The sequence below is a fragment of the Nipponia nippon genome, unplaced genomic scaffold, assembly GCF_047370975.1.
Source record: "Nipponia nippon isolate SJK-2023a ecotype South Korea unplaced genomic scaffold, ASM4737097v1 scaffold_3, whole genome shotgun sequence".
Lineage (NCBI taxonomy): Eukaryota > Metazoa > Chordata > Aves > Pelecaniformes > Threskiornithidae > Nipponia > Nipponia nippon.
Window position 1 is genome coordinate 86,704,829 of NW_028262347.1, and position 12,340 is coordinate 86,717,168.

General features: G+C 39.3%; 1 protein-coding gene across 3 annotated transcripts in view; it reads left to right on the forward strand.

Moving 5' to 3' along the window:
• The window catches only part of PRKG1 (protein kinase cGMP-dependent 1), a 513,542-nt gene that overhangs the window by 386,404 nt on the left and 114,798 nt on the right, over window positions 1-12,340 (forward strand). For all 3 annotated transcript variants that reach the window (XM_087766550.1, XM_009466038.2, XM_087766551.1), the window contains exon 7: window positions 2,690-2,784. In XM_087766550.1, coding sequence (XP_087622676.1) covers window positions 2,690-2,784 — 95 coding nt within the window. The remainder of the gene's footprint in view (window positions 1-2,689; window positions 2,785-12,340) is intronic.

The following is a 12,340-nucleotide window of genomic DNA, read 5'->3' on the forward strand; positions in this document are numbered from 1 at the left end:
TGACAGAAATTCCCACAGGGACAGTTAAATTCTGCCCGGTTTTCTCTTCCAAGCTTCCTGATTTGCAAAAGAAATGTCAGTGAGTGATAGAAGATGGACCGAGTTGGAAAGTGTTTAATTTAATGCCTGTATTGGGACATAAGAGCTACACAGTGGATATAAGAACTAACCCATGCTAAGGATACAGCCCAGGACAGGAGGAATAGAGCCTTACTAGTAAAACATGGAATAAATAGCAATGAAATACAGAATTAACAAATCAATGTATGCTGCCTGGGACTTTCTGAAGCAGGGGCACATAATGTCCCATGTCCCATGCTAAAACCTTGACCCAGGCAGCTTAATAAGCCATAATAAAATGCTGACTGCAGCTCACGTACCTGGGACCTCACATGTACTTTCTTCATTCAGCAGCATCACATGAGTATTATTGTGAAAGCTACTTTTAATAAAAACTCTGCCTTGCCTTTTATGTCAGAGTGTCTGTAGTGACAGTCAAGTGACAGAGAAGATTTTTTTTACATTTCTGAGCCCAGCACTTCTCTCAGAAATACTTAGAAAGACTTCTGCTCCATTTTCTTTCAGCCCATGCTCCATGGAAGTTGTTTTTAGGAGCAAAAACATTTTTACCTTTTTCTCACTCAACTCCATCCACCACATTTGATCCCACTCCTGAGCTTGTTTAGTTTATTTATTATAGCATGTTTCCTCGAGTCCAAGTGAATAGAAATCAAATGTGTTCAAAACACCCTGCATGCAGAAATCTGTTGAATAATATGTCAGATGAAAACAGCTCAGTCCCTTCTGCTTGCTAAATGCTGCTGCTCTGTGCCTGCTGTGTACCTTGCCTTTACCCACAGACAGTGTGTGCCATGCTGTGCCATTATACACTATTTTCCCTTTAAAAGCTATGGTGTGGCACCAATTTAATGCCAGATTGTGTGGGTTCTTCATTGGTGCCATGACTATTCAAATGGCTCATCACTTTGAACCACGTAGGTTGTCGCACTCCTGTAATCCCTTAACACTCATTGCTTAGGATCAGTGGAAGTCACGGAGAAAGAGCTTAAATATGCATTGAAGTTCCCTTTGTTTGTCCAAGTTTTTTTTGATCAGCTACAAATCTTCCTGGCTCATCCATTACGTGTTCCCTACCCTCATCTGATCTTCGATGAGTCACTGCAGATGTTAAATGTAGTGTGGTGTAGACTGAGTGCTCATTAATGACTCAAACCCACTGGTTTTACCATCCATAAAAGGGATGGGAGAAGGTGCGGGCCACAATTGTAAATTTAATAGTGAAATTAAACTGGAATGTCTCTAAAGCCAAAGGATGTTTCTGACGTCCCAGATTTTGGCTTTGTGAATTTGCATATGCAAAGTTCTGATTAAAGCAAAACAGCCTGAAAAGGAGAAGCAGATGAGAGATTTTCCCGTGTATGCGAGGTACCTCCAGAGAGTTGCTCATCCCAATTAAATTTTGGACAACTCAGGCTTTGGAAATGGCTGTCCCTCTCCACTGACCATAGACAGAGACTGGACAACTAGATTTATAGATGGTTAACGTTGGGAGAGGTGATCCCCACCATGCACTGATAGCGGGGGGTTGTATTTCACATGCCTTCTCATACCATAAGAGGTATGATTTACCTCTGATAACAGCTGAAAAGGAAGAAATATTTCTCATAGAGGGCCATTACATCAAGAACATTTATCTTTCATGGAGCCCTTTGCATCCTTGGTATCCTCAGCACCCAGTGGGATGTCAGGGGCTTTGTCATTACATGGCAGCTGGGATTTATATCCCATACTGGCACGGGAAACCAGACCCAAGGGTGTTCAGATGATCAATTACTATTTGTCTTCTGAAATCATTTCAGAATATAAAAAGGACCCCCTGGCAATAGGAAATCATCACTCACAGATGTGAAGTCATCTTGCTCTTGTTCCAGTGCCAGCTTCTTCAACTTAGGCTTACACTAGGTTATACTACCCCTGGTTTTACAGTGAGTAGAACGTCTGCTTTCTATCAGCAGTAATTGCTTTTCTCTTTCACTGCAAAAATAAAAAGTTAAAAAATAAGATGTTATTTTCTTTTAAATCTCAATGAAAATACTTGATTTTTGCTCCATCTAGAGTTATCCCCTCCCTGAACTTGAGAGAAAGTAAAAAGGAGAGGAGGCATCTTTCATCCTGTAATGCTCCAAGCTGTTTCATTTCAGTTATGTGTAAATGTAGATTATTTTTATTATTCCTTTCCCTTAAGTGAACTTATCAATGCAAGAAATCATGCGGAACAAAGCTAACAGAAGCCTATGCCATGTGTCTGTCTGATACACAGAAAATATTTGGAACCTATTTCTGCTGCCAACTCCATACGGGCAATGACTGTGCTTGTGCAGCCAGCTCCATGTTTAGTGTTAAAACCTTCAAAAAACCCCAAGTATTGCATTTTTGCAAGAGCAGTAGGTACCTTAGTGGAAAATAGCTTCTCACTTTCTTGCATGGTTGGTTGGTGATGCTGAGGGAAGAGTGCAAGACTTTGGAGAATTACACAGTTCCCAGAGGAGATATGGACTGGAGCTTTTCCTGAGAGATCTGGGAGATGATGAATCTCTCTCTGAACAAACAAGTTTTATTTGTTAGTTAAAAATTTTCTAAATGTTGGGGGGTTTTGGCTTTTCAACAGGTGAATGTTACTCGTGAAGATTCTCCCAGTGAAGATCCAGTCTTTCTCCGTACTCTAGGGAAGGGAGATTGGTTTGGAGAAAAAGCCCTTCAAGGGTAAGTGCTCCTTATGATGTAGCTCTTACGTTAAGATAATTTTTCAAGGACTTTTGTGGCCTTCAGAGGGCTTTTGTGGTTTGGAAAGAGGTTAGGAGTGCGTTCATGCTTTTGGGGTTGGGCATTGTCACTTGGTGTTGTGTGTTGCAAGGAGGCTGCACCTTCATGGGGAAATAAGGTTTGTTCTGCAGTTCAGTGGCCAAATGTAGATCTTCTCGTGTTTCTAGACCTTAGAAAATAGTTTATCTTTGCACTGTCTTCCCTGACCATGCATTTGAAGGTCAAAATATTTGACATTTTGCAACTCTGGAGTATTTTTCATGTACGGTAAGAGCATAATCGTGGTCATCTTGATGGGGTAGATGGCTGAATGCAGGACAGTGGTGGTGTTTTTTAAATTGTCTTATTGTGTATATATAATTTTGGTGGAGGTGGGAATTGTATGTGAGTGACCTGTTTTATATGAACATTTTCCTTTGGGGATGAACTAAAAGAAGAGAAAAGGTAAATCCATATTAAACAGGTGATTATTATAAAAATATGCTTTATTTCCATAGGGACGAATAAGAATAGGAATAGTAAAACATGTGCTTTAGGCAGGAATTTGGGGCACCCATTCATCTTAATGGACAAACACTCATCCCATCCTGGGTCCTTACCTGTGCATAAGAGCTATTGGGCTTCTCTTTGATGCTGTGATAACATGTTCAATCCCTCCTAAATCAGCCTTCTTCCAAAAAGAAGGCGGCAGAACATTTGAAGGCCAAATTTCATGTCACTTCTTGGCAGTCAGGGAGATGTATCCAGCACAAAACTCTAGTCTTGCCCCTGCAAATCTATACCTTAATTATAAAATAATATGGTTATTAGATAAATGTCCTTATGTCAGTTACTGTTCTAATACTAAGATGGACATGAACTATAATTTTCGATTTCCCCCCCAGAAACACTTAAGATAGAAACACTTTCTTCTTTATTTGTTTAGAGCCTCACAGAAACTTGACTCTTAGAGCTGGTATGTTTTTAAAACAGGACCAAATATATTGTGGCATCCACTCTAATAGTGAGAGCAGGCAATAGTGTGCCAAAAAAAATCATCTTGAAGATGACCCGATATGGGAAATAAGAAGGATTTCCTGCTTTGCATCTCTAAACAGTTCTGGTGACACACAGCACCACCACGATGAGAATTTCTCAGCATTTCAAATACAGTATTTTGGTTAACTGGCTCAGACTGAGATTAGTTAATTTACAATAAATACTTGTCTGTATATATTTAAATATTCAATACATAACAACTTTGATCTTCTGAAATTAAACAGAAACTTAATAATTGAGAATACGTTCTCAACACTCCAGGAAAGCATAACACTGATATGTATTTTTGCTAGGGAGACAGCAAACATGAAGTACCATACCTCCAGTTTGTTAATAAGCTCAGTAGTTCTGTAGCTAGATTTAAATTGAATAGTGTGACAATATTGTAATGTAAAGCATCAAGCAGCTCGATAAATTGCTAATAAATGAGTATCTTTCAGGACTGTGTAAGACATCACTGTTCAGCATCTTGGGAAACCTTTAGGATGTTTCTGCTACTGTAAAATACAGCTATGGCTGAGAGCTCAAGATAAAATCAAATTTTTAGTGTATTTTCTTTTTCATCTTTGCTAATTTTTCAAAACTTTAATGGACTTGCTTAGCAATACTTAATTACATGCTGTTAAATCATGTTGTGATTTCATATGTGTAGGACGTAGTAACAACTAAAAGACATTTCTTCCTGACAGTATAAAATAATAGTTGCAGCATCCGTTCAGTGTAGTGCTCCACAGCAGGAGGACAGATAACAAATATCTTCTAGTTTCTAACAGAAATATGTATACTGACATAGACATCAGGTGATGATATACATTATTCTGTTTTTCCTGCTCGCACCAGATGGCATGTGTTATTTCACAGTATCCCATTGCACACCAGCAGGAACAAAACAAGTTGTGAAATGATCAGCCACATCATCTTAAAGTAATACTCAAGGCTCCCAGCTGTTACGCTGTTCTCTTACCTTCCTGGCTAATTGCAGATAGCAGATGTATAATTTACAGTATAGCAATACATAATTTAGAGTGTACTCACAATCAGTTATTTTTTGATGATGTTTTCTTCATTGGAAAGAAAACATTTTATAAAGCTGTTTACAGTAATTATTTCCATCAATAGGGAGATAACAATTCTTTCAACTAAGCAAAGGAAAATAATTCAATGCAACTTTGTGGCTCACGTACAAAAACTAGCTAATAATTACAGTGTGCTGCCTTGGTGATGTCACACAGCTGAATCCTTGCACAAGAGCATCTGTCTGGGCCACACCACATCCTCTTTCAGAGGTGATGTTTTTGGAATGCCCATCCATCCATCTCATTGGGTGGAAAACATAGTTTAGTCTGCAACAGACAGTCTTACGGAGAATGATGGGGGAAGAAAAGAGGAGAGAAAAGCAAATCATTAAGAATGTAAGAGAAGGCTCTTACTCCTTCAGAAATTTTTTCACATAGGCCAACTCAAAAGAGGAACAGATTGAGCCATTGCCTCCTTACTGCTACATTATGTATTACATCATATATTGCATTTAGATAGAGCTGTCATTTCGGGGTTTCACCCTATTTTGGGATCCAGGAGGAGCTCCAGACCATGGGGCAAAAGAGCAGTGGCATGGCAGAGGGCTGATGCTTTGGAGAGGCAGTGACGGAGCCCACCTTGGTGAGCAGGAGAGGGATTTTGAAAGAAATATTCATAGCTCAGTTCATAACACTTTGATCAAACTGGCCAACTCTTGAGGTCCAATAGCTGGGATTTTCCGGCAAGTGCACTGGCTTTTAAAAGAGGGCATCCCTAAACGCTCGGCAGCCTCAAGTCTCCTAGGTACTGGCAAGAGAGGAAGAATCTGCGAGAGCAGCCCAGGTTGAAACTGAGATAGGGCTTGCCCTGGCCTCCACAACATACGTATATCTATTTTATTTATCTATGTATAAATAGAAATGCTGGCAGTGCATTGTACTGAAAAAAGTAATGGAAACATAGATGCCACACTTTGATTTAAATTTGCACAACAGCTAAACAGCTTTAGCAAAGCTTTGCTAAACAGCTTTAGCAAAGATGTTTTCCACATAGTAAGATGAAAACAGCAACTTGTTTTAAGGCTTTTTTACTAGATTTTTCAGTTGTTGTCTTTGAAAGGAGCATAGGAAGAGGCAGCTACTTCAGTGTGGCTGGGGTGGGTGCTGGTGGAGCAAAACAGGGTTTTGGAAACACAGTTTTATTTTGAAAGCAGCTTATTTTGCTTGTTTGGCCGCGTGAGCTGCCTTTGAAAATAATGAAATTATTTGTTTTTCACTTAGAGATTATCATCTTCAGTCGTGTTGATTTATAAATCCACACGGATGTGTATTTGTGATGTAGTTAAGCCAAAGTGAAACATATTCATTTGACCACGAGCAAAACCATATCAGGGTGACAGCCAGTTTGAGGAGATGAGAACGTCTCGGCGACTGATGTGAACGATTTTAGGGCCTGGCATATGGAAAAGGTGTCGGAATTTGGGAAACCTTTCTGCCTCTAGGAGTCATGGCAGGTCGGCTCACGAATGGGGCTGCCAGAGGAAGCTCCTGCTTGATGCAGAGAGCCCCATCCAATGCGTGTCCTCCCTTCATCCTTCTCATTTGTAAAGGATAAAATACGGATTTTTTTTTCTTTTCTTTTCTTTTTTTAAATGTGTTTGTGGTGTATAGGGTGAAGAAGAAATTGTGGTCTTTGGGTTGTGCAGGAGGTGCTTTGCAATTGACAATTATAGTGATATTTGAGCTGCAGTAACAGATTTATATATAAATTTTTTCTTACCTTCAGAGCGATTTGAAAACAAGTATGATAGTACCTGTCTCATGGGACATAACAACACATCTTCCTTTCAAGAAAATTTGTACTATTTCCCATTTATATCTCCGCCTCTGGAAGCTCCTGTGTTGTTATTTTCCCAATGTTATAGAAACCGCCTCTGACTCCCCAAAATCCCTGGGGTATGTTGTGTGCACTGATAATTCACAGGAGCAGTAAAACAGTATGTATCTGTATGGGTAGGAGTGTCAAAAGACAATTTTCTTGCTGACCATCCAAAAACTTTATACCATATTTCCCACTTAAAATAGTGTGAATTGCTGTGACGGGTATTGTCATCAGGCATCAGAAAAAAGTAGTAATGCACAGGGAAATATTAGTACCTCTTTGAATCAGAATTGCAGCTGGCAATGTCAGAGCTTTATTTATTCATAAATTAATGTAGGAACTGAATATAATCCTGAAAACTTTTTAAAAGGTCCAGTAGCTGATGGCTGAGATGAGAATGAGACATCAATAAGTAGGACATTAGAGTATTGGCGATGCTATTGACTGGTTTCTTTTTCTAATATATGGTTGTTTTCTCTTGCTACAGCCAGGGCTATGAGTCAAGACTCCAGAATTGTTTTATTAAATCTCTATAAATCCTGCAAGCGGTGCTGGGGTCCTGCTCATGCTCCTCTTCTCCCTGCTCTAATTCCGAGTTTCCTTCTGCATAGTTGCAATGATGGTACTGTTAAACTGACCTTTACGTTACTCCCTTTCCCAGATAAGAATCTAAAAATTCAGTTTTTCATTAAAAACTTAATTGCCCAAACCTGAAACCTGCTTAAGTGCCCCACCTTGCTGCTCTGCTATCTTCTTTCTTGCCCTTTCTATCTTATTTCTTTCCTCTTTCATTTCTTTTTTCCCAGAAATTCTTTTCCCCTGTTGCTCACTAATAACTTTTGAAGGACTAAAGGGATTTAGTTACTTGGTTCAAATGCTGGGGAAATAGGACCAATTCTCAGCAGTTAGAAAATAGCTAACTTGGTAAAATGGTTTTGCATGCTGACGTCTTCAAATATTTTTGGTTTTGCAAGACCCACACACAGTGCCTCATTCTCTGCACAGCTGACTTGGCTGTCCTGGAAAGGAAAAGTGCAGGCTGGAGTGGCTTTTATTTTATTTTATTATTTTATTTTATTTTATTTTATTTTATTTTATTTTATTTTATTTTTTTAAATTTATTTTAAATTTATTTTAAATTTATTTTAAATTTATTATTATTTTATTTTATTTTGTAAAATGGATGCTCCTGTTCAGACTGATCTTCACTCTCGCAGTAAAACATGGTATTTTTCACACTCCCTTGCTGTCAAACATTGACTATTCTTCCTTTTATTTTACATGCACAAATTTCTGCTTATTACAAATCACCTGTTGGGAGGTATCTTAACAAGTTTTAATTTGCTAAATACCCTATCATTTCTCTCAGCCCCCACTATGCCTGACCAGTTGTGTCTCGAAAAGCTTTTTCAATGTCCTTGACTGAACTTTTCAATGAATGTAGGAGTTGTTTCATCTTCATCAGACACCTTCCTCACAATATTGTGCTTCCACTAAAACCTTGCCATCTGCTGACCTATTAACCTGATTGTCTGGAATTTTCTTGGGAAAAGAGAATGGGATGAATGATTGGAAATGTTTATTGCTCTATGACATAGAGGCGGTCACACAAGTATATATGTGGCAAACAGGAGTCTCATCTCAGGGTGGCATTGTGAGATATATATATATAAAAATATTAATATATATATAAAAATAATATTTATGTATATATCCTATAGGATAATATAGTTTAATTTCTGTTTCTCCAGGGAGAAGTACTAGTCCTTCTGTTGCAATCAGTGTGCTTGCGAAAGAGGCATCCAGCCACCAAAGAGTGTTGGGAAAGGGTCTGGGGAGCAGCAGAATGATGGTGTAAGAAAGCAAATGGGATCTGTGATGGAAAAGGGATGGGAAAATGGGCTATGTGGTCCTGGCTGGGGGAATTATGGAAGGTTCCTGCCTACAGCAGTTTCTCTGGCTCATGGCCTTGGCACGAAGCTGTTCCTTGCTCGCCTGTCATGCGAGGGGTCATGATGCAAAGAGATTCACTGTTCTCATTTCAGCCCAGTTAGGAACAGGGAAAAGAAGAAAAAGAAAGGAAAAACAGCCATAGGCTAGAAATTCAGTTCAGGATAATGTAGTTTTCCAGCCAGCAGCCCCATGGAGATGAAGATGTACCCATAGTGGTGGTGATCATCATAAAATTGAAGCAGCGCTTCAGATGTTTAGGAGAATAAGTTTAAAAACAACCAAAAAAGACCCTTTTAACTTTGGCTAATAGGAGGGAGTGAGTTAGGAAGCACTTTTTATCACCCCTGTTCCTAAATAACAGGCCTTTCTTTAAGTCTAGGGTGTTTTGTAGCCCTTCTCCTGCCCAGCACCTGCAATACTGTGTGCATAGCTCATGGAATGTGGATGTGACACACGGCCTCCAGGGACTCACTGGAAATTATTTCATCCATTATGTCAGCTGCTTTTTACACTTACTACAAGTACTGGGTGGTCTTAAAAGATATTTCAGCCATTACGGCTGTATTTCCCATCCTCTTCCCCTCCCCGGGTAGATCCCTGCCCATAAAGTCAGGCGAGACCTGGGAGGTAGGAGTGAGGGGTGATGGCTGACGGATTTTGATCCATCACCCCAAGATACAGGGAATACCAGAAGCTTTTAAAAGGTTTGGAAAAGCTGTTGGCAAACTCCTGAAACAAAACCCTCCCAGAGGCTTTGGAGAGTAAGAGCTCAAAAGCCTGGACAGCTGGAAGCAAGAAGGCAAGGTGACACCGAGACAGTGTCACCATATGGTTCCCTGCGGGGCTGGCTTTCTTCCTGGAGGCATCTGGCCCCCGCTCAGGTTGGGAGAGGTGGCCAGATGGACCTTTTGTCTGAATGGTCTCCTAAAGGCACACCATGACAGTAATTAGACGCTACTAAAATGTCACCCTGTCCTGTCCCGGTGTGCTTTTCTGGTGTTTGGGTGCCCTGGTCTCATAGCTCTTAGATAGGTCATTGCTCTAGCACAAATGAAGATTTTTTTATTATGCTGCTGTTGCAAAGTAAATAATGAAATCTTCATCAGGGCCTTTGTGATTTGTTTAATTGCATTATTACAAGCACATATTGATCGCTGATGCAGTTGCTTCACTTTCTCCGAGTACACATTTTTCACCCTTTATTTCTTCATAAAACACAAGTCAATATTGCGTTGGCTTGTGCATGAGCTTGCGGCAAGCATCTTCAGCTTGTTGCCAAAAGCTCTTGATGCTCCAGGAAGTTCCCTGGCAGGGAAGAGGCTCCCAATTAAAGGACTCATCCAAAGCATTTTCAAATGAGCTGGCAGGTTCACCCCAGTCGTTGTTAGGTGTGCTCTAACTCACAGAAACATAACTATGCCTTCGTCACCTAGCAAAAATGAATCTGGGTTTTTTTGGAGCTGTGTTGACTTCAGCCACCCCATATATCAAGAAACGAAGGGGAAAGAACCCAGGGGGACAGAGCAAGATGTGTTGACTCTTAACAGCATCCTGCCTGGGAGTGCTGTGTTGTGACTACTGAGATGATGGTTACCTTATGCTTTTCCAACAGGAATGAATTGATACTGTTGGCTCTTCTTATCTTAAATAAGAATACAGAATGGATCACACCAGGTGAAACCAAAGGTCCATCTAGCCTGGCATCCTGTCTTTTACAGCAACCAGAGTCAATTGCTGAAGAACGTCCTGAACCAGAACTGGTGGCTTTAATAATTTATAATCCTTGATGTGTTGTTGACTTACTTTTCAAACATGTGCAAGCGTTTTTAAAATCCATGACCTCCTATGGCAATTAGTTCCCCAATTTAAGTGTGCAGGATGAGAAGAAATGCCAATTTTAATGTGGGGGGTTTTTTTGATTGGCCAGCTGCTCCTCTTACGAGATGCCTCCGAATTCTCAGATGTGCAGTTGACTTCTCGATTTGCAGAAAGCTCAAGAGTCTGTTGTCTGAGACTATAGACGTGGCAACAAGCTATTTAATATGAAGACAAATAATAATTTTTCTTTACTATGTTTACAGTTCCTAGCATTTTAAATGACTTGGTAAGATCTTTGGAACTAAGTCCTACTTTTTCTTTAACAAGAATCACACTTTTTATACAAAGATATTTGGAACTAGAGCTAACTGACTGCAGCCTCATTCTGCATTTTGACAAACAGCTGTTCAGTCAATAATTTGAGGGTTTATTAACTAATTTGTGTGCTGGTGATATAGAAAGCTGGTAACGTCTTTGTCAAGCAGGTGTTGGTGAACCTTCCCAAAAAGCCGTGCAGCTTTTCAGATTTGCTCCGCATGGCAAGTTACACAAGAACTATACTTCCAGGCTTTAATAGGCAAAGGGTTTCTTCAAGACCAAAGTAATATAGCAAGGAGAGCAACTGTGAAAAATCATACCCACAAAGGCTCTTCCAATGTCTGTGTTTAGATGATCACTTAAAAAGCTCACGTAGGGCTGGAGTTAAGTGGTGAGATGATGAATCAGGGCTTTTCAGCTGCTTGATTTTCCCCATTGTCAAATATCTTGCTTCCAAATTTCTTGAATTTCGGGGCAATTGACTTGGAAATGAGATGCAGCTTTATTTTATAATAACACTGAACAAAACCCGTTGCAGTCAACTGACAGTAAACACTGTGTTAAGAAGGAAAAACAAATGATTATGTACTTAAGCAAGATCAGTGAACACCAGAATTGGAGTCTTTTGTGCCTTATCAGTCGCCTGCCTTGTGCCGCATTTTGAGCAGCTGCTTTGCATTTCACAAGCCTGTTAACATAAAATACATAATCATGAAAATACATCAGTTACTGAAGGAATATAGACAATTGTATTAATAGAAGGTTTGTGCACAAAATAGGCCTTTTTTATTTATTGTCTAAGAGAAAATGAAAACAAATATCTGGCTTTTTATCTACTTTATCAAACAAAAAACTTATTTTGGGAAAAATAGCCTTTAGGAAACAATTAGCAGTAAATTCAAAATTTTACTACTCTTCTAACAAAAAGTACATAAATAAAGTTGCTCCAATTTCTACAGGGAAATTATGCTCAGAGCCAACTTCATGACTCAAATGTAGTTAATAAATAATCAGGCTGTTTTGAGTCTTAAAGATAATAATCGTTAGTTTATAAGAGCACAGCTTATTAATAGTTCTGGCTTTTTTACAACTGAATCATAGCCTGGGAACTAAACCTGTATGTTTACTTTCCTTTGAGGATGCAGTCCTACAGAGCAAGCACAATATTCCTCCCACTGAGTTTAAAATATATATATAATGTTGGGCAACAAGATTGTGCCAGATGGAGGAAAGCAGAATTACAGGGGTTTTATAGTTATGAATATGTTTGTTTACACTTACTGCAGTGAATGTCTCTGAAAATTTTTCTGATGTCTTTTTGCCTGAGCATCATTTCAGATCTTGAAAGAAACCCTATTGCTGAAATAGATAATGCATAGGAAATACCATGAAGGTATTATATAGTTGCTTTTTATTAGATAACAAGGCTGCTGGAGCACTATTCATATAAAAGTATATGTTCCTATTATAA